Consider the following 24365-nt stretch of genomic DNA (forward strand, 5'->3'; position numbering starts at 1 on the left):
AACAATGGGTCTACCTGCTAAATAGTTAACTGTTTAAGCGCAAGGCATTTCCCATTCAATTTCATTACCTTGGCCAGTTGTTTAATTGTATACAGAAACGGATTATCTTGGCGTATTCCTGATTTGATTATTTTCAGCATTTTTTTTCCGAACAAAGCTATGCAACCTCTTTATTAAGTGAAATAATAGCTCCGCCCCTACCATCTGCATTGAACCCGATCCAAGCGTTTGACCACACAGGCATAATAGAAGCATCGATGAAATACTGCGTGTAGCAATACATAAACTCTTCGACCTCAAACCCGCAGCAGACGTCTGCTATTTGTAACGCTACTGTATTATCTACTCTTTTGCTTTTTTTCAGGGGATGCTTATAGAAGGACCCCAAGGATCCCCCGGCCCGGCAGTGAGTATCACATTCTCTCCTGTCTTGCTTTGCACACATGGAGAACAGCTAAAAAGGGGGGGGGGGGGACGGGGGGGCTTTATGGAAAGAGCGTCAGTGGTTGAGTGTGATGAGGGTTGGTGGGAAGAAGGGGGGCTTTTTGTATTTTGAGGTCTTTTTGAAGCCATCTTTGCTTCTGTCTTTGTTGGCCGACACATTGAGCGTTGGATGGACGGCTTGTGGTGTGCTTTGGGATATAATGAACTTAAAGTATGCATGTCTGTTCTTTTCAGGGTGTCCCTGGTACCCCAGGACTGCCGGGTCCCCCAGGACCCCATGGAGATATTGGTTCGAGGGTGAGTCGATACCCCACGTGATGTTCAACACACATTTTTTTCACTCATATTGAGTCATTTTTTGTAATCATGTATGAGCCATGCTGCGTAGACTTAAAACAAGTGCAAAATAATCTGTGTTCATTCCATCCTCCCCTTCCTTCACTTCCTCCCGTGGGAAAACTGTCTTACCCGGGAGGATTAGAAGTGACTCCTTCCTGTAGTCCCGTGGTTTTCCGTGGCGTAGCCCTCAGTCTAGAATGCATCATGTCGCTATAAACCCCCCCATTTAATGTCACTTTCCAAGCCAGTGGGCTGCCTACCATATCTGGTTTCGCTTTCCAAAATTGACAGTAGCCATTGCTCTCTGACTAGTGCCTTGTTTTTTTTTTACAAAAAAGTCTATCTATGCCTGATTTTCTGCACTCATTTAGCCACTCTAGGCCAATTCCTGGGTGTAATTTGACTTTGGAACTTTTAATATATAACACTAGTCAATATCAGAAGCAGCTGAGCGACTCAAATTTTGACGATCATTTCATTTGGATTCCACAGGGTCTTCCAGGACGACCTGGAATTCCAGGTTCAGACGGTGTCCCCGGGCCTGCAGGCACCATTCTGATGCTTCCAGTAAGTTTTCCTACTTAACACACCAGCACAGAAGTCTTAGCACCCCATGTGCAAGGCATCCATATTTTATGGGGTTTTTTTTTCCACGAAAAGCCAAATTTTGCCACTGGATTTGAACCATATCATGTTTTTTTTTATTGACAGTTCCGAGCAGGCGGTGAGGCACACAAAGGACCCGTGGTGACGGCACAAGAGGCTCAAGCGCAGGCCATCCTTTCCCAGGCTAGGGTAAGTCATCCATTGATATCAGTTTGTGCGTGTTTGTCTTGAAATGACGTTATTAAACATCAACCAAATAGCATTTGACTGCTTGACTTGAGTCAAATTTCATAGTACGTCACCCATAATATGTGACCCTGAATGGCTCGATGTTGCAGTTCGACAGTTGTTTATAATATCTCCCTCAAGCAGATTTATTAGAAACAAGGCCGTTTGTCTAGACAGCCATAACCAACTGGCATGGGGCAACATTTACAACACATGGAGACCATTAAGTCGAGCACAAATGTCATAATTTGCGTACCGCAGTGCAGCCAAAACTCATTAAAAGTCAAGCGCGTTGTTTTGACGTTTGTCTTATTTATTTCGAACTGTACGCCCATTTTAAAGGAGTTATTCTCACACCTGGAAGCTAAAATGTGGTATTAATATTCCCTTGCAAGGGTGGAGTAGGACATGGATTGCTTCCCTTAGCAAATTAGCTCACTTTTAGGCCATTAGACTGCAAATGTTCCACACATTCTTGGCGTAGGAGCAAAAGCACTGAAAAAGGTCAGGGAGTGTCCAATGTGTACATTTTAAAGTTAATTTTTTTGAATTATTTTTATGCTGGCAATTCATAGAGTCGTTGCCAGCCTATAAATATTATAGTAACCAGGGAGCCTTTATTGACCCAACTGTGTTAACTAGAAAGGGAGAATTGGATGTAAAAAGGCATTTATGTTTCTTAATATTTGAATTGTTTTGCAGTCCATTCAAAAGTTACAGCTGAACTATAGACATCTTATTTTGTACAGCTTCACACAAAACATTGACGTTAAACAAAAGTAGGCTCTTTAACAAAAAAATGGCTGTGTTAAGACCTAACGTATGCATGCATGTACATCTATATGTATGTATGTGTGCTTATATATATGTATGTGTATGTATATGTGTACATATATATACATATATATATGTATATGTATATATATATATATATATATATATATATATATATATATATATATATGTATATATATATATATGTTAAGACCTACCGTATGCATGCATGTACATCTATATGTATGTATATGTGTGCTTATATATATGTATGTATATGTATATATGTATATATATGTATGTATGTATATAGGTATATGTATGTATATGTATATATATATGTGTATATATGTATATATATATATATTTCAGCAACACACTTATTTATTTATATATTTATTCATGTATTTATTTATTTACCCACTTATTACCTATCTATTTATGTCTAAAATGCCTTTCCTATTTCTGCATCCTCACCCTCTTGCTACTGTGACAACGAAATTTCCCGAATACGGGATGAATAAAGTTATCCAATCCAATCCAATCCAAAACATGGCTGCACAACAGGTGGTTTGCTCTAAAATATTATTTTTCTCGGTCACGTTTAGAATAAATCAACTTTTATAATTACATGTACAACTCCTCGCTCGCTTTTTTTCCAGGTTTTTTTTTCCGATTTTGCACCTTTCAATCCAACTACTGCACGGAATATGACCACCTTAACATTTTGAATGGCGCGTCCTCTATTTTCGTTAAATGTATACACCAAGGGATTTGATTATGGCATATGTATGACCATCAAAGATTTCCTTATAGGCCACGTTCCTAAACCTAACATCAGTATACCGTGAGAGTCTCCCATTTTGAACCATTGGTCGCGTGGGTGAGCAGTGGTTTTACGTGTCTCTTTCATTCCCACCAGCTGGCCATGAGAGGTCCCCCGGGGCCGGCGGGCATGGCGGGACGGTCCGGTGCTGTGGTGAGTCTTCCTTCAAAGCACATTGCAATCTGCATACTTTGTCTGTTCATCCCACACCGCACCACACATTAGGTCACAAATACGCCTTTGCTAAGCGTATATCAGAAGACGCCCATATGTACATGTGTAAGTCACTTGTCGGCTGAGGTCACGCAGTCATTTCTGGTCTGGTCTTGGACCAACTGTGTCGTACACACCCATTTATTCGCTTTGCACTTTTACGTTGTAAAAGCCTGCTGTGTATGTACAAATCATTTTTCTCATGATTTTTCTTTCTAACAGGGTGGTCCTGGTGCTGCCGGTTTTAAAGGGGACAGTGGGGATAACGGACCACAGGTGACTTTTTTTTCTTTTTAATTAAGTTGCTATAGCTTTTTTTAAACATATTTTGATTGGAAAATAAATAGATGTGTATTGGAAAATTCTATGAAAGACAGTGTTTTATTATAGTTTGCTATATTTAGTGATAGTTATGCAGATTCTTGGAAGTTCTTGAATTTGGTTGTAATGACCACATGCTACAAAAAGTCTTATTTAACAATGATGTGATGTGAAGTTACATGCCATAAATTTTCGATTAAATAGTTGTGGATTTTTAAAATGTCCTTAATATGTGATCAAACCGCTTAAATCAGATCATTAAAAAATCTTCAATTTAAATGTTGTTACATATTAAAGCTCAATCTTAAAATTTGAAAGAAAATAATCTAAATAAATGTAAGATGTTAGAATATGTTCATTTGATTTGTAAATGATTTTTGTTTGACTTGAAAATTACACAATTCTTAGATTTTAATGACCTTTGGTTATTGCTACTCTCTTACTCAACTCGTGGAAATGTCTCAACTGCTACGCATCACTTGCCAACCTTAGAAGAGGAGTTGACAAATGAATAGCTGGAATTTACTCAGAAAGAAATTCAGAACAATTTGGAGGAAAATCTTTATGCCATATTTCATTAAAAATGACTTGGTCACCATAACCTTTCTCACACAATATAATTTTGTGTATAGAGTAAGTGACACTCAGGTTTCAACCACCACCAATTATTAATTACAACACAAGTATATACCTGTTATATTTATGATTTGACATCTTTGAAAAACAATGGACTTTTTTAAGCCAACACATAGATTCTATGTGGGTATTTCTCTGCGCTAAGCAAGGTATAGTAATCACTGTTTATGTTTGTTCCTTAGGGCCCCAGAGGTCTTCAGGGTTCAACTGGCCCCCCAGGGAAGGCAGGAAAGAGGGTAAGTCAAACACAGATGAGTAATTTTAATCCAAACGGAGATCATTTGATCTACAAAGAACCTGATCATCGTTCAATCCTATTTCCAATATGGTTTGTGTGGACTACAACAGGGACGTAATGGAGCTGACGGTGCACGGGGAATGCCAGGAGAACCCGGAACCAAGGTCACTTGCACTCCTGATTCTTTTCCCCCCGCGTTCCTTTTCGCACTTTTCGTGACGTCGTTGCACCTTTGCAGGGCGACCGTGGTTTTGACGGACTTCCCGGTCTTCCCGGAGAGAAGGGTCATCGTGTAAGTACTACTTTCTTTGTCTCTTCTTGTCACGTTCTCTGGCAAAGAATGGAAAGGCAAATATAGACAACCGTTAAAGTCCCACCGACACATAGCGAACTGAAAGGACCGAATTTATTAACAATTTCTAATGGCGTCCTCTGACTAGAGAAAAAAAATTCCAATCCATGTCAAAGGTCAGCTCAAAAGTCTTAATGTTTGACTCGTTAAAAAAATTCCAGGGTGGAGGCCAAGGAAAAGTTCTTGTAAAATCACAGAGAGTATATTTTGAGATGTTATTTACATCCTATAGGGGGTAATTAAAGGACGTCCATATAGATGCCATAAATACAGGGAAGTGTATGTATTCTCCAATTGTGGTCAACCCCAGCTGGGAGCCTAACACTTTCCTCCTGCTTTGTTAACTTCTTCGTGATACTTCCTCTTTCCAGGGGGAACATGGTCCGACAGGGTCTCCGGGGTCTCCAGGTGAAGACGGGCCAAGAGTGAGTAGTCAGCGCCGTAAAACGTCTGTTTCCGACTTCCCCGCCGTCTTGTTTCCATGCCAATAACCCTGATCGCTCCCTCCGCAGGGAGAAGATGGCCACGTTGGACAGAGGGGTGTAGCCGGAGAGGGCGTAAGTGGATTTATTGCTGTCTGAAAAGAAAATGGGTGACACACGGTGGGAAATGAAGCTGCCAACTGCACCGTCTCGGTCATTAAAAGCGAAAACAATGTGTGGGAGAATAGAAAATTTCATGTCTGTGACACACACACACACAAGACTCACTTTGATTATAGTATGTCTCCAAATTGAAATTGATGGATTGAATCTAAGATCTCAAAGCTGACCACACGAGGTCAGTGTTTCAGAGTTTTTGTTTTTTTTGGGACCATTTTAAGGCAATTTTAAGTGTACGGCTTATACGCAGAGACGGTCAATATGCGAGAAAATACGATCGTTGTTTGAGCTAATAGTAGTTTTTTTTGTTTCATTTATTGTTTAAATCAATAGTCGCCTGTTTCATGTTTTATTTATTGTGGTCAGTTTTTAAGAAGTTTTTTTGACCATTTTAAGGCAATTTTAAGGGTACAGCTTATACGCAGAGATGGTCAATATGTGAGAAAATACGATAGTTGTTTGAGCTAATAGTAGTTTTTTGTGTTGCATTAATGGTTTTAATCAATAGTCGCCTGTTTCATGTTTTATTTATTGTGGTCAGTTTTTAAGAGGTTTTTTTGGACCATTTTAAGGCAATTTTAAGGGTACGGCTTATACGCAGAGACGGTCAATATGCGAGAAAATACGATAGTTGTTTGACCTAATAGTAGTTTTTTGTGTGTTTCATTTATGGTTTTAATCAACAGTTGCCTGTTTCATGTTTTATTTATTGTGGTTTTCCTCACAATCTTAAATCAAACTCTTTGTTGTGACTAATCATTACTTTTCAATACACATTTGCTCAATTTCTTTTTTTTCCCATGACAATTTACACAGTTTCCCTCCCCGTGTACTGCTACCGATTTACTATTACTATAATTTTCTATTCAACGTCATGCATCACGCAGCAATTTCTTTGTCATCCAGGGTCCTCGAGGATTGCTCGGCCCCCGAGGTTCGGCGGGTCCTGCAGGACAGCGAGTACGTACACCGCCATACCGTAACGTCAGACTCACTGGCTAATTGTCCTAACATGTCAAATTCTCTCGGCAGGGTCTTCCTGGACTTGATGGGCAAGCGGGTCCCAAAGGAAACATGGTGAGGTTTTGTTTCGTCTTGGTGTGTTCTTTTTAAATATTTGTCCAAGAAGGGCACATGTGTCGAGACCACCAAAGTGATCGCTTTGTCTTCGTCATCACGATGAAGGTCATAGTTTGTTGGGAGATTACAGCGCGGTGTCGTTGTCTAATAACGAACACCCGTGATGATGATGATGATGATGATGCTGTCAGTGTTCGTGGGGGTTTCACTGAGGAGATGGATGGGGGTGGGATCTTTGGTCTAAACAAGTCCACATGTGGTCACTGAGGCAATGACGGGAATATTATTCATAAAGCCAACGTTTTATTTGGTTCATCTCTGCCTCATTGTCCTCGCAAAGGGATTACGTTGGTTTTTAATTATACATCCTTTTTATTAAAAGTCGTGATGACATATTTATGTCATTAAAGTCAGAAATTTGGAGGGTTTTCGGTCTGGGTGAGGTTTGTGACACATTTAAACCTTAATAAGAGGTGTAAAAAAAAGTTGGAATTCACTCCCTGTTGTTAGTTACCTACACACTAAATGTGTCAATTCATGACGTCATTTCAATATGTTTGCTAACTTTTTGCGGGCTCTTCCACACCAAACTTAACAAAGCAAAGAATGAGCACACAATTGTTGAAAACTTCTTATATTGATACTTTAGTCCAACTTTATCTCAGATTTTTAGGCACTGTTAGAGTTTTAGTTTGTCACAAAGTTTTTGTTTTGCACCAATTGCGGTTTGGTTATTTTCATCTCAAACATATTAGTTAGTCTTATTCGACTCTAAATTCATCCGAAAATAGATTCTTTGACAAAGTGAAAAGCACTCAATTCTCACAAATCACCTCTTGAGACATTTTCTAAATTTAAATTGGCATTTTGCACCAAAATCAACCAAGACTTGAAATGCCCCATTTACAAAATAACACAAACCTCACCTACACTTTTCTTCTTTGATATTAAAAGGCCTCAAAATTGTTTCCACATTGCAGCAGCATCGTGAATAATTACTTTGGGAAACAAATGAAACAACGACAACTGTTTCCTTCGTGTTGGTTTAACAATGGAAAAAACATTCCTTTTGTTCAATATTTTTCGTGTGCACTGGTGGAGTTGCAGTACCGTATTTTGTGGACTTTGTGGAAGTTGCACTTTTTTTCAACATTTTGCTGGGCCTGTGACTAATACCTAATTTAAACATGTTTTTTTGTTGTTTTTCATTGTAATACTCTTAATTAATTATTCTTTTATAATAAAATAGAAAATTGTCCTCCCAAAAATGCGACTTATACTCCAGTAAAACGTACATATATTTTTTTCTTGCGACTAATATTTCAGTAAAACGTACATATATGTTTTCTTGCGACTTATTCTCCAGTAAAACGTACATCGTATATTTTTTCTTGCGACTTATAGTCCAAAATATACAATACAGTAAATTACCTGGCAACTGCCTTGTTTTTTTCCTCCCTTTTCTGAGTAAGACATTAAAGTTCTATTTTTCCCAAATAACATAATCAAATAAATCATTCCCAATTGTTCTTCTTTTCTAGGGTGTACAAGGAGAACCAGGTCCTCCCGGACAGCAGGGACACCCTGGTCCTCATGTAAGTCTATCAATCCATCCATATTTGTCAGTGTGTGTGTGTGATCTGTTTTCTAAATCAACATGATCACTTCCTGTCTTAAATTCTATCCCCTGCTATTTCTCTCGCTCAGTCGTCTGTTTTGGCCATCTGAACGTCTGCGCGAGTACTTTGCGCTCTTCTACCGCCCCCTTTTTTTAGCCCACAAATTTCACACGGGGAGTTGACTTTCCCAGGGGGTAATGTTTAACGATCAAAAAGTGTTTGAAAATACTCATAAACATTGTTCATCTCATCCCCTTCAATTCCCCCTCGTTTTAGGGTCCGGTAGGGTAGCCTTAGAATCCATCTGGTAATGTTTCAATTCGCCTTTTTGCGACTTGCAGAGTTAATATTGTGAGTCAATAAAATACGTCAATAACACCGTGCAGAAAAAAAAGTTTATAGCAGGATATGACAAATGTGTCAATTTTTGGCTATTAATATAACGAGTGTCTGAAAATGTAGTTTTAAGTGTGCATTTTATTCTCCACTAAAAATCATTGTATTGAATGCCTTTGCTTTAGTTTAAATGCCAATAGACATCGATTTTTAAGTCTTTTTTTAATCATGTCATGTCAAATTTTATGCCTTGGCGAGAATAATTCAGTTGAATTTAATAAAATAATCCCATTAAACGTCAACTTTATATTGGAAATGTCCACTATCGATCAAACAGACTCAGGAAAATAAACAAAATTAAAGAAACATCAGAATAAAGGCACTCAGATTTTTTTTTCCAGTGGATTTCGGCGAATGTCCAGTTTGTTCCTTATTCTTTTTCTTCCCAGGGTGAGTGAAGTCAAGTGATTTGAGGAAATAATAATAAAAGTCCATTTGTACGGGCGACTGAGCACGTCTGAATAAACACTGCTTAAGTGCTTTCAATGTGGAAGTCGTGAAGTGGAGAAAATAAGCAACTTAAACCTGGAAACTGACTTGACAGGTGCTCTATTTGGCTCTTTGTGTGTAATACCCAAACTTTCTCTCACCTTTTTTTCAGGGTCTTATTGGGCCTCAAGGTCCGATTGGGCCTCCTGGTGAAAAAGTAAGTCCTGCCTTTTGCCTAAAAAGTCCATTTTTCCTCAAAAGCGTTCCTGCAGATGTGGAAGAAGTTGACTTTTTCTTACTTGGAACGCCTCACATTGGATAACTATGGCGTTACATGATGGGGTTACACACATTATATAAGGAGAAGCTATTATTTATTAATTTCTGTTGGCTTCTTTTGAGACTTGGACTGCAGTTCATCATTTGAAGCCACATTTTGTAGATATTTTCTTAATCTTTAATGCAATCTTATCATAGACTTCACTCAGATCGGCGATGAGCAGCGTAAAAAAGCATGATAATGTTAATATTAAATGTTCAACTATTAATTCCCATGAGGTGTTGATGAAACCTTGTGCTAAATATATACAATATGGTTAATCATTTGATTTTAGACTTGCATTACTCCTAAAATTTTGGGTCATTTTTTCCAAATATGTTTTTTTTTAAACTTTGCATCTTTCTTCATCATTTTTTTTTTTAATTTAGGGACCTCAAGGTAAACAAGGTTTGGCCGGCCTTGGTGGTGCCGATGGACCGCCTGTGAGTAGACTTTGTCCTTATTTTGTTCAAAATGTCAATAAATACTACTTTCTTCAAGTAATTATTATTTTGTTTGTTTGTTTTTTTAGGGTCACCCCGGTAAAGAGGGTCCCGCGGGAGAAAAAGGAGCTGCTGTAAGTATCATGTCATATTTTACGAGTGAATGAGTGATTTTTTTTTTAAATTTTAGATGAAAAGAAAATTATACGAGACCAACCAATTTGATTGGCATACCAGGAAAACTCTTACAAACTTTGTCTGTATACGTTACTATATATTTTGCAATGGTTAAAATTGAATAGTTGGATTTTCAATTCAAAATTTTAAATGTAATAATCCATGTGTTGTCTACTTTTTGTATATTTTTTGTTTGTTTCTCACTTATAGACATTGATTGACATTCACTCATTTATTTTTGGAACCGCGTACCCTCACAAGGGTTGCATGGGGTGCTGGAGCCTATCCCAGCCAACTATGGGGACACCCTGAAGGGCCATTGATTTGCCTCAATGATGCCAATTCTTGTTGCTAGGCAGAATTTATGACCCACCATTTTTAGGGGTCAATGTCAGAAAAAGAACTGAAAATATTTCCAGTAAAAATAAACACCTAGTAGTAGTATTTCCAATTCATCCTTCATGGAACACATTGTCCGTGACCTTTTCGACAGAGCATTTCACCTGAATGGTTCATTGTCTTTAATTGAATTCAGCTTTCTTGTCGGTCTTTTTACACATGTGTAACGTATTATACACTTCTGGGAAATCAATGGAATGATATCAAATAAACTACATTTTTCCTACTCCTTAGGGTTTCCCTGGACCAATGGGATCCATCGGTTACCCCGGGCCACGTGGCGTGAAAGTGAGTGCTCATCATATTCAAAAGAGGAAAAAAAAGAATTGATCAATAAAGGCAGAAAGTTGAAATATAACTTGATTTGGTGTTTCCTCCAGGGAGCCGAGGGAATCCGAGGTCTGAAAGGTGGAAGAGGAGAAAAGGTAAACGTTGATTTTGTTTTATAATGCAGCATTGGCAAAGAAATCGATATTTGACAACCAACAAACGTACAAAAAGGTCATTTTTTTTAGGTCATTGGCCGCACAATTTAGCAATAATAACTATAATTAATAGATTGTTTGAATAGAATTGGCCCCTATGTGTGTTTAAGTCTCTCCCATCCATGCACCAAGATTTATTGGGTGGTTACATACTGTGGTGCGACGAAATATGTCTTTTAGTGTCTTGGACTCACACACACACTTCTTAGAAACCTCTCCTGGAAAATTTTTATCTGGATTTTTAAGATCATTTTCTATCATTTTCATAGCACATAATTATTCCTTTTCATTTTAAAGCTACATTGTTCTATATTTTCAGTTGTTTCTCAGTCTTAGTAAGGATCTTTCCTCATTCAATCCATATTTTTACTTGTTTTTTGTCATCACTTGTCACTTATTAGGTTAAATTTATACTAATACATGACATGATGCTTGATGTACTGTCTATATTTGCAAAATCAACTTCAATTTCTAAACAAGCAAATTATAGTCGTTCATTTTTATTGCACATTTCAGTTGCCCCCAAAAAGTTGTGTTAAAAATAATGCACTTTTATTTCCAAGCACCAGATGTCAACAGAGGAACACAGATTTTTAATCCAATGCTTTTCATCCACTTTAATCAAAAAATGCCACTAGAGGCCACTGTCACTTATTTCTCGTGTCTTCTGTCTTCCTGGATTGGAAGTTGGAAGCAACTACCTAATCAATGTATTGATTGATTGATTGATTGATTTTATTTAAATAGGGAGAAGATGGCTTCCCTGGCTTCAAAGGCGACATGGGCCTGAAGGGCGACAAGGTGATTTTTCCAATGGAAGATTGAAAGATAAATATATTTAAAACATGTATACTAATAAGAGTTGTTTTTTTGGGGGATCCAAGGGTGAAGGCGGTGTAACGGGCTCCCGAGGAGAGGATGGACCTGAAGGCCCCAAGGGTAACTCAGGGCCAAACGGCGAGGGCGGACCTCTTGGTTTGGCTGGAGAGAAGGTAATGTGTCCAATTAGGTACTGTGAAGATGACTTTTTTTCTAAAAAAATGTTTCTCATTTCATGTTTTTTTAGGGAAAACTCGGAGTTCCTGGCTTGCCTGGGTACCCTGGTAGACTTGGTTCCAAAGTAAGTAAGAGCAAATGAGACCTGATTGGCTGGAAATGAACACATGACCTGATTTAATTTGGATTCTTTTTTGGATTGGTTCGCGGGCCACTTTAACGTCAACTTGATTTCACGTGGGCCGGACCATTTTATATATAATCTTTAGATATATTTTTTTATAAATGGATTAAAAGAACTGGATTAAAAGCCCTGAATATTCAGTTTTTTATAGATCTAAAACAATGTTGATTTTAGCTTTTTTTATTTATTTTTAGATTTTACAAAATGATTTTTGAACTAAAAACAGAAAATTTTGATTAAAAAATTACAATTATTGATTTAAAAGGGGGAAAATCAGGACATTTAATATACATCTATACTATTCATTTTAATTTGATCCTAAAACAGAAAGTCAGCACTCATGATTTACTTTACCGGGCCACACAAAATGATGCAGCGGGCCAGATTTGGCCCCCGGGCCGCCACTTTGACACATGTGCAGTAGATTGAAAAGTGTTTGGTAATAGTTCATTTGTATTTTTTTTAAACCTATATTTTGCATCAATCGCAATCACTTTTCAGATAAAAATGTGTTAATAATATGACAGTTGAGTACTGAATTATTTATCAGTATTTGCTCCAAAGGATGTTTTTTAATGGCGAAATCACTGCTTTTCCTTTCCTTGCTGTTTTATTACTTGTGCCTCAATTTGGACTTTTTTCTCTCTCGTCAGGGTTCAAATGGCTTCCCCGGTTTCCCCGGCTCAAACGGAGAGAAAGGCGGAAGGGTGAGCTTTGTTTTATGTTCAATCCAAGCCGGGCTAATGACTAATTCCTTGTAAAACGTTTAAAACTAAAGTGCATACATAAAAGCAAAAATTTTATTTTATGACGCAGACTGTTGGAGTGAGATTTTAACTCTTGTACAAGAAGTGACTAAATTACTCACCGCCCTATAAAGTTAACATCATTTAAACTACCATCCCTCATCTGATAAAAAGAAATGTGAGGCAAATGTTTATTTATTCAGTTGTTATAGCATTAAATAACATAACTAGACATTTTTAGCTCGTGCCATTTTGCTTGGTTTATTCAAGTGGGTATTTTATATACCTTATTTTGCTTTTTAGTTTAGCATTTTATTTATGTATGCAGCATTTTATTCACTCATGTATCCATTATTGTTGTTCCCAACATGCTAATTTTTTAAATTAAATAACATTTCATAATTATATTTAATTTATAATTTTTCAAATTTATATGTAATCTTATATTTTAAAAAAATAATTATATAATTGACAATATTTGATGTTTCAGTACCTTTTATTATACATTTAAATATTATATTCAGTGAGGTGTCACGTCATTCATTTTGTTTTATTTTTGTATTTACTTTACAACTATTGACTTTTTTTTAAATCTTGAAAATATCCGAAAACTCACAAAAGGGCGAATGGAAATAATGTTTATAATTATATAAATCTTAAAATCTAGTTTTTCAAGGTCATTAAAAACGACTAGTGCTAAATTGTAGCGTGATTTGTTGTTGTTGTTTTTTTCCAGGGAGTTGCTGGCAAATCTGGACCTCGAGGCCAACGTGGCCCGACGGTAAGCAAATTTATGGACCTGATTTACTAATTATAGTATATATAAATATATCAATATAACTATTGATGGTAATGTGTTGGGCTGCACCAATCTTAGGTGGATTTCTATGCATTACTTCAAACAATAACACGTAATTCCATGTGTGTGCCATGTTTGTGTAGGGTCCACGCGGTGGACGTGGTGCCAGAGGACCTACAGGAAAACCAGGAGCAAAGGTGACAAGCTAAATCATTTTTGGGCTCTGCTATTTTGTCCAATTGTGATGTTTATGGTGAAAATTGACCTTGATGGGCAAGAACTGATCACTTTGTCTCCTCTCAGGGTACTTCAGGCAGTGATGGACCCTCTGGACCACCAGGAGAGAGGGTCAGTCTTAAATTTGCCACTTGTTTTGGTTTAAAACTTTTGTTTTGAAATGCTGCTCATGTTCTTTTACCTTCCCTTAGTTTATATCCCATGTTATAATTGATATGGAAGACACATGGATGGATGAAATCATGTGTTGTGAAGTTGAACTCCAATTTACCATCTGTCTTTTTATCAAAGGGGCCTCAAGGACCACAAGGACCTGTAGGCTTCCCTGGACCAAAGGGACCCAATGTAAGTCATTGAATTCATATTTATATATGGAGGTTTTGTTTAAATGTACGTGTCATGTCCATCCACCCGACTTTTAGGGCCCAGCAGGAAAAGATGGACTTCCAGGTCACCCAGGACAGAGAGGAGAGACAGTGAGTGTTCATCTTGGTTGATCTTGAAGTACCGTATGCTAGCTAGCTAAGGAAAACATTCTAGCAGGATGACTTGAAAACTTTTCCTTTTTCAGGGCTTTCAAGGAAAAACCGGACCACCGGGACCTGGAGGCGTTGTTGGACCTCAAGTAAGTCCAAGTTTCGAGACTATACCATTAAAAACTGGACTTAGAGCAGATCATTTCAACTGAATTTTAAAACTCAATGCTATAACTTTTCTGTTTCCATCAGGGTCCTACCGGGGAGACTGGACCCAGTGGAGAACGAGGACACCCAGGTTCCCCAGGCCCACCTGGAGAGCAAGGTTTGCCAGGTGCTGCTGGAAAAGAGGGAGGAAAGGTAAATAAGAGTTTTCCATTGGCCATTCAGACATTTTTGGTTGTGAGGAATGAATGCAGCTTCAATTTCCTTTATTTTTACAACTTGTATTATATGGATTTTTTTTGTCGCCCTCTAGGGAGATCCAGGTCCTCAGGGGTCCGGCGGTAAGCCAGGTCCTGCTGGTGTACGGGGCTTCCAGGGTACAAGAGGTCTTCCAGGCGCCAATGTAAGTAACATCGACTCCCACGTTAAAACAATTGCATTTTATTTACTATACAAACTCTCTTATTTATAAATAGTACTCCTATTACTTTTAAAATTGTCGTATATATATCAAAAATATAGACTTGCATTTTTTTACATTCTCCATCAATTAAGCGTGATAAGTATTTTGTATACTGGATGTTTATTATTATGGTTTTTGTATCTATAGCAAAGGGTAGTAATGTTACCCATAATATGACATCACACATATGTTCAGTTTATATACTGTACTATAGTTTAGGAAGCAAAAACGCATGATTCTTTTGTGTGTGTAATCTTCTGCTCGCTCGGCATCTTTTGTGCCCAACGGCAACTCGAATGAGTTACAGTAATGAAACCGGTTTATTGCGTCTGGGTAGCCGCCTTTTTCCCCCATTTTTGCAGTATTGAGTCAGCTCAGGGAAAAACCACAGATAGACAGATAGAAGGAACCAAACTTGTATATATATATCTTCATTTTAGCCTACAAGATTTTACCACTAGGTGCATTGTTTCATTTCATCAAAAACAAATGGCTGAATGTTAAGACCAACCGTATGTATACATGTACATCTATGTGTATGTATGTATATGTATATTTATATATATATATATATATATATATATATATATATATATATATATATATATATGTATATATATATATAATCTAATTTGAGTTATCAGAGAGATCTTGGTAAATTGTCTATTTTTTTTACACCATCTTTGGGCCACACGTATTGAGGAAAACAAAGTTGTTGCTCATTTTAATAGTGCCGTTCAGTTTTACGTGTGTTTTGGACATTTCTGCTAGCAAATTTAACAAACTACCATCTTTTTATCTCTGTGCCATTTCAGGGTCCAGGTGGCTTAAAGGGAGGAGAAGGACCCCAGGGTTCCCAAGGCCCCATCGTAAGTAACATTGTGACACATGTGCACCATTGACTTTTTAGTCTAAATGGTTTTGTTATAATGGCTCTCACTTCAAACGGAAAAGGGTGATTTTAATTTTTTCATCGCCCACTTCTAGGACATTTTCCATTAGTCTTACACACTGAAATCATAAGCGTCCACAGGACCGGTAATTGCGGCGTCCTCCATAAATAAGCATTCCCCTTGAATGGAGAGAAAGCTCACTGACAGCTTGACTTGAAAAGGCCTGACATTTTGAGAGAGCGTTAAAACGCAGCCTTCCTATAATTATACCCCCGCAAAGCAGCTCCCGAGCGACAACCCATCAGATGACAGACAATATGACAGGATGAAAAGATCATCTGTGAAGGAACACGATAAGGCATTTAGCTCAAATTGCCTGGAATATTTTGGGATGGAGAACGAGGGACCTTGACTTCCTCCATCTGCGAGAAAATCAGTGAAGATGATAGTAGTTGAGATTAGTTTAGTTTGGGATTCTGGACAGGCACTTTGCGGTATGCCAATGTTGACCCAATTCACCGTTTTGTGACCAATCTCACACCACCGTCCCTGACGTTATGCACTTTTAATTGCTGTTATTTTTTAAAAAACAGGCAGCATGGTAGTTAAGTAGTTAGCACTTCTTCCTCTAAGTCAGTGGTTAGGATTCCGGAAGGTTAGGGTGAATGGTGAGGGATTATGGTTAGACATCTACCAATGTTATTTTTCTTTTTGTGTTCCAATTATTTTCAAGGCAGGCTTTGCCGATGGGGTGCCGATACTCATATTTTTCAAGCAAGTAAAAATAATGTAACCAGTAAATGAAAAATGGTCATTTATTGCATTAAAGTGAGCCCTGACGGTTGCTTCTATAAGAACTGTTCTGTTTACAAATATACAATACAATGCTATGTTACCATCATTATTTTCTAAAGAGAGGTAATCCCACCCAGTGGACATGTTTGTTTACTACTTTGATTACAGCTGGCAAAAAGCACGATGTTACTAAAGACATGCAATTACTGAATCGTAACCGATCTTGTGAGCAGATACGATACTTCAAAAATTGCAGTATCGGCTGCCGATACTAAGAATCGTAAAATGCGGTCCGTTTCAAATGAAGTGAGGGATTAAGGCCAAAAATTATTGAGACTTATTTAGGGTTAACCATCCCTCTTTCAACTCTGACTTTATCTTGAGTTCATTTACCCTGCCATTTCACATTTAGTTCTATATGTCATGCTATTAAGTTTTACAACCCCCATTTTACTAACTGTCCTTAGTTTACGCTTGAATAAAGTGTCACTTTATCGAACATGCATCTGTTGTTGTTCTAAGACGTACGTTCTATATAATAGGGTTCCCCCGGTGAGAGGGGTGCTGCCGGCCCCGGCGGTCCCATTGGCTTAACGGGACGCAACGGCCCCCAGGGACCACCAGGCCCCGCTGGCGAAAAGGGAGCACCGGTAAGTTCATTTTGCTCTCCTGTAGTTTCTCTCAGAGGGTTCCTTCATCTATTTGTCATACATTTATCTTTTAATGACTGTTATTTTTTTAGGGAGAGAAAGGTCCCATGGGTCCTGCTGGCCGCGATGGCATCCAAGGTCCCGTCGGTCTTCCCGGTTCGGCTGGACCGCAAGGCCCACCCGGAGAGGACGGTGACAAGGTGGGTTTGAAGCAGTCCTAGTCACGTCTTCGGTAGACACTCAATTAAGTAGTAATATTCGCTTCAAGGTTGATGGGGGACAGCCAAATTAGGATCTCTGGAGACATATTTACTCGGACAATCACGCTCAGGGTGACTTGGAAAATGACATTCAAAGATCTGTGCTGTTTTTGTATCGCCCCACAGGGAGAAGTCGGAGGACCAGGACAGAAGGGAGGCAAAGGAGACAAGGGCGAACTTGTAAGTCCTGTAAAAGATTCATTTGTTGGAAGGATTTTTATGGAGGAATTTTACTCATCATTACCCCGGTTTTTATTCTACTTTAAGGGTCCGCCTGGCCCAAGTGGACTTCAGGGTGTGATCGGAGCTCCTGGTCCAGCTGTGAGTACCACACCCCCTTCCTTTTTGACTTTCTCACTGAATGCAGTGACCATTTTAGCTTTTGATTGGGCTTTTTTAACAATTCAAAAGAGTTTCCAGGTGTCTGCCAAATTGTTTTATTGTTCAAAAAGTCAAGAACAACTTATACACAACTGAGGTTAGGTTAGGTTAGGTTAGGTTAGAACTTTACTTCATCCCGTATTTGGGAAATTTCTTGGTTGGAGTAGCAAGACAGACACAAGACACACAAGACATTGTAGACCTAGATCAAAAAACTAATTGCCAAAATGCAATAAAAAAACACAGAAAAGCAGCAAAAACACAAAACAAGCAAGAGTTGACGGAGCTACCGCTACTGGCTGCCACTTGAGTGGCGCCATCTTGGTTGCAGTAGCAAAAACAGATACAGACACAAGAAAAGACGTTGTAGAGTTGGATAAAACTGGAACCACACACAGGAAGTCTTCCAGTTCTCAGGACCACAATGACCAAGGGGGCTTGCAACAAGGATGACAGCTGGAATGTTAAAATAAAAGCAAGTGTCCAGCAAGAAAGTCAGGGCGTGCATTGTATTTTTATTTGGATAATTAACACAAAGTCACCAGATTATATTTGACAATTAGTTTAGCAAATCTGAGTGTGTGGTCGGTCCATCCAATGGACAATTGGCAACACTCTATTGGTTTCATTTTGAGAGAGGTGATGCGATCTGAATTTCTGCCACAACCTTTCATTAAACTATGAATGCAGTTGTAAACTCGATAATTAAAGCAAATGTTTGGAAGACGCTTCAATGGAAAGGACTCAAATGGAAGAACAGACCGTCAGATAATATATTTTTACACAACTGCACGGAACAGTTGTCAAGGAAAATAAAAATTCTTAAATCTATTACAATATTGGTATTTGTGAGTTATCAGAACAAGTTCTGAGGGTGTGGCTACGAAAAATGGAATTCTCCTTGGGACTTTCAGAATGCATAAGCATAAATTGTGAAGGAAAATAAAGGCCAGCAGGAATCGTCATTGAGAATCTTTTCAATTTTCCTCAAGGGAGCCATTAACTGGGATTGAATGGAACTGTATTGCCATGTGTTTATTGACCCTCTTGCCTGAATATATGACTCATGTGGGCCTCCTATAGGGCAGCGATGGTGAGGCAGGCCCCCGAGGACAGCAGGGAATGTTTGGCCAGAAAGGAGACGAAGGATCCCGAGGCTTCCCCGGTCTTCCGGGACCCGTCGGATTGCAGGTTTGTTATTTCTCCGACATCTACTTTCCGAACACGTCCCCTTGTTTGTTTCCTGACAGAAACGACTTCCTACCATTTGCGCTCATTTACAAAAATACACCACCATTGATGCATGAGGTCAGAATCCTGGTTAAATATTATTTGTTTGCCCTCCTGCTCAGATGAGGCCGAGCTACAAATCAATCACCGCTGACATTTAGCGCCCGGCATGTTGCCGAGCTACTGTTAATGCTTCCGCTGGTTTCATACGCATGAACACATCCGTTGCGTATTAATAGTAGAGTCATGCCTATAACTGGCTACCATACTTGATGTTAATGCATAAAGTTAATACAGCAATGTATATCTTGTATCACAAATTCATAATTTAGTAAAAAGAAAAAGGTAAGTTGATGAGAATGAATCCAAATCATCAGTATATTTAGTCCTATATGACCAAACGCCTTACAACCGATTCATGAATTTTGATCCTGATGAAATCTGATGTGCTATAATAAAAATATGATAGAAATTTATGACAAAATACATTTGAAATTCAGTAGACTTTGTGTTAATATATATACATATATATGTATATACATATATATATATATATATATGTATATAAATATATATATATACGTATATATGTGTATGTATACGTATATATATATATATATATATATATATATACAAACATATATATATTAGCTCCCCTCCAAAATAAAAATCTCAAATATTATGACAAAATCTGATGTACTAAAATAAAAATCTGATAGACATTTATGACAAAATACATTTGAAATTCAGTACTCTTTGTGTTAATATATGTATACATATATATATTTACTCCCCACCCAAATAAAAATCTCAAATATTATATTTGATGCAAATCCGCCGCCACATAAACAAGAGTTTGTAGCTGCCTTTCCTCAATCAACCTTGTAATCCTGAGGGCATTTTAATAAACTGAAACTCATTTAAACATCTCGAAGTTAATTACCTTCACACACAGTGTCCTCCCTGGCAGCCAACCAGTAGAACCTGATAGTATCGTTATTCAGCGCAATTGGCTTTTAATTGGGCCCCCTTGCACTATTCTGATCTCCTCTCATTTAATTAAGAACGCCCTTCAGGAAATGTCCACTTAGGGCACAGAGTTAAAGCGCTTTTCTCTGCGGGCATTAAATGTATGGATTGAACATTTTTCTTGCTCAGAAAAGTCGGTGTGCAGTGGTTGGTTGTATCGAAGACGCTGAAGCATTCGTAAACACGCATTGATTAGCGTTGTGGGCCAAAGAGTGCATCCTTCCAATCCATTAGTGCATCTGTTTCACAAACACGCTTGTTATTTATTAGCCAGCACACTGTGAGATAATTCATTTAGTTTTCCCAAACTCGCAAAGCTCTGGACTGAACCGTCGGCCAATGATCAATTCGTTGACCCTTTTGCGCCAGGAAGTCAGCAATGAGAAATGAAACTGGAGGCCGATAGAGTTGTTCAATGAGGACAAATTGTGCTGTGTATACTTTTTCAATACAGTTTACAAAATCTTTTAACAAAATATTTGCCTTATTTTTCCGACTATAAGTCGCACCTGAGTATAAGTCGCACCCGAGTATAAGTCGCACCCGAGTATAAGTCGCACCCGAGTATAAGTCGCACCTGAGTATAAGTCGCACTAGCCAAACAATGCAAAGTGAAGGGAAGAAATATACAAGTCGCACTGGAGTATAAGTTGTAGTTTTGGGGGGAGTTTTTTCATCTATCAGAAACCATGAACAAACATACGTCAAAGTAATAGTAAAATAGGGAATAACGAACAAAATAGGCATCTTTATAACACATTAACTGTTTTTTGATAACTGGATGCCGAATAAAAATAAGATGTTGGCAGTCAGAGTGGAAAAAAAGACATGTCACAAATTATGAAAAAAGTGCAACTTATTGCAACTATATTTAAGAAATATTTGCAAAACCCTCAACTTCTAAAGTTCGTCGCCACTATCTAGCGCTTGCAAATTAAATTTTTGCTGACAAATTGAGGGGAAAAATCGACGTTAGGGCTTGGATTTTTTAGAAAAAAAATACAGGTCACTCACTAAATTGAAGTACTATAGATTAGGAAAACAAGAAGTTGCTTCAACATAATTTGGCCCCTTTAAGTATGTTTGTTGTTGTTGTTTTTTAAGTTTGAGATCCCCTGCTCTAACAAATATCATTCCCATCTTTCTTAGGGTTTGCCTGGTCCTCCCGGTGAGAAAGGAGAGAATGGTGACGTTGGAGGCATGGTAAGAGTTTAAGATTTTACCGCCGTTTTTTTCATACTGTGACTATTTTAGAACATATCCATGTCTTTTGACAGGGTCCTCCTGGACCTCCAGGCCCCCGTGGCCCCCAGGGATCAGGTGGAGCTAGTGTAAGTTTGTTTCCTTGTTGCATAATGTAGCATTCTAAGTTTAAAACACATTTTACTGACTTGTTTACGGCATCCACAGGGAGCTCAAGGCCCACCAGGTGGTATTGGAGGACCTGGAGGAGTCGGCGAGAAGGTGGGTTTGTGAAGTATTGCTTAGTTTAATCACGAAAATCTAAAAATATATAAAAAGGCTAAAATAAACATTGTTTTAGATCTATAAAAAACTGAATATTCAAGGATTTTAATCCAGTTTTTTTAATCCATTTATTTTAAAAAATCTAAATATTATATCTAAAATGGTCCGGCCCGCGTGAAATCAAGTTGACGTTAAAGCGGCCCGCGAACCAACCCAAGTCTGACACCCTTGACGTATATTATTTTTTTTAATTATAGTTTACCATTACCAGCATAACGTTTTGAGAATATTTGACCTATTGGTAAATGTCTTGTTCCAGGGAGAAACAGGCGAGGCTGGTAACCCAGGATCACCCGGAGAGCCAGGTTCAGGAGTAAGTCCTTGGTGTACCCAATCTGAACCATATTTATTACTATTATTTGCAGTCAAATGTGGTTAAAGTTGTAGAATCACCGTGTGATGCAATTTTCTTCATCAGGGCCTTCGCGGAGAGACTGGCGAGAAGGGAGAAGCTGGACCACCTGGTGCTGCCGGGCCTGCTGGGGCACGCGGACCTTCTGGAGATGACGGTCCCAAGGGTAATGCTGTAAGTGGAAAAATACTCCAAACCAGAACTTATGTTTCTTGTTGTAAAAACGCTAAGTCCCTTTTTCGTACTGTCCCCGTAGGGCCCTGTTGGCTTCCCCGGAGACCCTGGTCCCCCCGGTGAGCCGGGTGCTGCTGTGAGTATTATATTAGCGAATTAGCATGTTTTCCTAATGTCTGTTAATGCATGTACGTCATCAGGATGTGATGTTTTCAGTCGACATGCGTATTCTGTGGCGACAGATAATATATCTGAAATATATCACGTTTCAGGGCCTTGACGGTTTAGGAGGTGACAAGGGAGACGACGGAGAGCCTGGTCAACCTGTAAGTTGTCACTAATCTTCAAACAAGAAGTATTTAATGCCAATATGTTGTAAATGTTTGCCCTTGCCCTCAATTTAGGGCCCCGCAGGTCCTTCTGGAGAGGCTGGAGTGCCAGGACCTCCTGGCAAACGTGTAAGTTGAATCTTTCAACAACAATGGATTTAAAATTTAAATTTGTGTGTGTTTTTAAATACCGTATTTTCACGACTATACGGCGCATCGTATTTTTAGCCGCAGTGTCAATAACGAGTGCTATTTCTGTATTTTACACACACAAAGGACGCACCGTTTTTATAGACGCAGCCAGGCATGGCAAAACACACCAGCTTAAACATACGGACACACGCTAAAAACACGTTTTTAAAAAGGCAACGGAAGCAAAACTGAGTTCGGTTGTACTTTATTTAGCCATTTTACAATGTACTCACGTCATCATCACCCACAAATCCATCAAAGTCCTCATTTTCTGTGTCCGGATTGAACAATTGTCCAAATGAGTCATCGAAAACGCTGAGTTTTATACGTTCGTTCAGGCGGCCACAATCCCTTCGCAAATAGTAGCTAGCTAGTAGCTAGCGTAACTTTTCCAACGCTGCTTTCCGTGCTTCGTCAAGCTGTGTTGATGTCGATGTATACAGGCCACAATCCATTGGGTGTATTGACAAAAGAACTACATATCCCAGCAGTCACTGCGCAGTACTTTTTCTATGGGAAAAATAGTAGAGTCGGGGGCTGCTTGCCGTAGTTGTGAGAGCTGTAGAGGATGGTGTATGTACCCTATCGACTGATTTATTTTATTTTATCGTGATAACAATTTTAGTATTGGTCCATATATAAAGCGCACTGGATTATAAGGCGCCCTGTCTATTTTGGAGAAAATTTAAGACTTTAATGTGCGCCTTATAGTCGTGAAAATGCGGTTATAATTTGGCTTTTGGATGTTGTCTACTAAAGTCTGATCACATTTTTTGCAAACTTGTATAGAATGGTCCTATTATGCACATTAGTATGTAAATAATATTAATAATATTATGAAACAGTGGACCTGAAGTAAAATTGCGCTGGAAAGAAACTATTTTGTTTTGTTATCTTTCTTCTAAAGGGACCCACTGGACCAGGAGGACAAGAAGGACGACAAGGCGAGAAGGGATCCAAGGTAAAATGTTGATAACAGCACCAAAATGGCACTTATGCCATTAGATTTTCTGTGAAATTAGCACAAAAGAAACCTTTACTACCAAAGTTTAGCCTGTGTTGAATCCTAAAAACATAAATGTTTCCCTCAGGGTGAAGCTGGAGCTGAGGGACCACCTGGAAAAACTGGTCCCGTAGGAGCCCAGGGACCTGTAGGAAAGTCAGGTGCCGAAGGTCTACGGGGAATTCCTGGCCCTGTTGTGAGTCCTAGAGTCCAAGAACAGAAATAAGCTATTAAAATTTGCTATTAGGTCATTCATACAATACTTGTCCAAATATACCATCATAGTTGATCATTGTTTTTGTAAAAACCTTATTTTTTAACACGCGTTCTAAGCACCTGTGTTTGATTTCAGGGCGAGCAAGGACTTCCCGGTGCCTCTGGAAAAGATGGCCCTCCTGGACCCCTTGTAAGTTTTGATAAATATCACTACTTCGGGTTTTCTCTTTGTCATTTACACTTAATAATAATAATCGGACATAGGCTTTGTCATCATCATTGACTCGACAAAAAGCCTAATTGTCATCATACCCAGAAACTGTGTATGACGAAATTTGTATT

General features: G+C 38.6%; 1 protein-coding gene across 3 annotated transcripts in view; it reads left to right on the plus strand.

The window, feature by feature from the left end:
• The window catches only part of LOC144085640 (collagen alpha-1(XI) chain-like), a 63981-nt gene that overhangs the window by 34065 nt on the left and 5551 nt on the right, over positions 1 to 24365 (plus strand). For all 3 annotated transcript variants that reach the window (XM_077615117.1, XM_077615116.1, XM_077615118.1), the window contains 48 exons: positions 365 to 406; positions 679 to 741; positions 1276 to 1350; positions 1495 to 1578; positions 3314 to 3370; positions 3653 to 3706; positions 4570 to 4623; positions 4736 to 4789; positions 4864 to 4917; positions 5349 to 5402; positions 5490 to 5534; positions 6486 to 6539; positions 6612 to 6656; positions 8201 to 8254; positions 9276 to 9320; positions 9812 to 9865; positions 9955 to 9999; positions 10676 to 10729; positions 10822 to 10866; positions 11674 to 11727; positions 11811 to 11918; positions 11993 to 12046; positions 12760 to 12813; positions 13589 to 13633; positions 13795 to 13848; positions 13955 to 13999; positions 14180 to 14233; positions 14311 to 14364; positions 14460 to 14513; positions 14617 to 14724; positions 14843 to 14932; positions 15808 to 15861; positions 17223 to 17330; positions 17423 to 17530; positions 17717 to 17770; positions 17858 to 17911; positions 19055 to 19162; positions 21380 to 21433; positions 21508 to 21561; positions 21641 to 21694; positions 22017 to 22070; positions 22176 to 22283; positions 22366 to 22419; positions 22556 to 22609; positions 22688 to 22741; positions 23712 to 23765; positions 23896 to 24003; positions 24160 to 24213. In XM_077615117.1, the coding sequence (XP_077471243.1) occupies positions 365 to 406; positions 679 to 741; positions 1276 to 1350; positions 1495 to 1578; positions 3314 to 3370; positions 3653 to 3706; positions 4570 to 4623; positions 4736 to 4789; positions 4864 to 4917; positions 5349 to 5402; positions 5490 to 5534; positions 6486 to 6539; positions 6612 to 6656; positions 8201 to 8254; positions 9276 to 9320; positions 9812 to 9865; positions 9955 to 9999; positions 10676 to 10729; positions 10822 to 10866; positions 11674 to 11727; positions 11811 to 11918; positions 11993 to 12046; positions 12760 to 12813; positions 13589 to 13633; positions 13795 to 13848; positions 13955 to 13999; positions 14180 to 14233; positions 14311 to 14364; positions 14460 to 14513; positions 14617 to 14724; positions 14843 to 14932; positions 15808 to 15861; positions 17223 to 17330; positions 17423 to 17530; positions 17717 to 17770; positions 17858 to 17911; positions 19055 to 19162; positions 21380 to 21433; positions 21508 to 21561; positions 21641 to 21694; positions 22017 to 22070; positions 22176 to 22283; positions 22366 to 22419; positions 22556 to 22609; positions 22688 to 22741; positions 23712 to 23765; positions 23896 to 24003; positions 24160 to 24213 (2994 nt within the window). The remainder of the gene's footprint in view (positions 1 to 364; positions 407 to 678; positions 742 to 1275; positions 1351 to 1494; positions 1579 to 3313; positions 3371 to 3652; positions 3707 to 4569; positions 4624 to 4735; positions 4790 to 4863; positions 4918 to 5348; positions 5403 to 5489; positions 5535 to 6485; positions 6540 to 6611; positions 6657 to 8200; positions 8255 to 9275; positions 9321 to 9811; positions 9866 to 9954; positions 10000 to 10675; positions 10730 to 10821; positions 10867 to 11673; positions 11728 to 11810; positions 11919 to 11992; positions 12047 to 12759; positions 12814 to 13588; positions 13634 to 13794; positions 13849 to 13954; positions 14000 to 14179; positions 14234 to 14310; positions 14365 to 14459; positions 14514 to 14616; positions 14725 to 14842; positions 14933 to 15807; positions 15862 to 17222; positions 17331 to 17422; positions 17531 to 17716; positions 17771 to 17857; positions 17912 to 19054; positions 19163 to 21379; positions 21434 to 21507; positions 21562 to 21640; positions 21695 to 22016; positions 22071 to 22175; positions 22284 to 22365; positions 22420 to 22555; positions 22610 to 22687; positions 22742 to 23711; positions 23766 to 23895; positions 24004 to 24159; positions 24214 to 24365) is intronic.

This window comes from Stigmatopora argus, chromosome 12, assembly GCF_051989625.1.
Source record: "Stigmatopora argus isolate UIUO_Sarg chromosome 12, RoL_Sarg_1.0, whole genome shotgun sequence".
Lineage (NCBI taxonomy): Eukaryota > Metazoa > Chordata > Actinopteri > Syngnathiformes > Syngnathidae > Stigmatopora > Stigmatopora argus.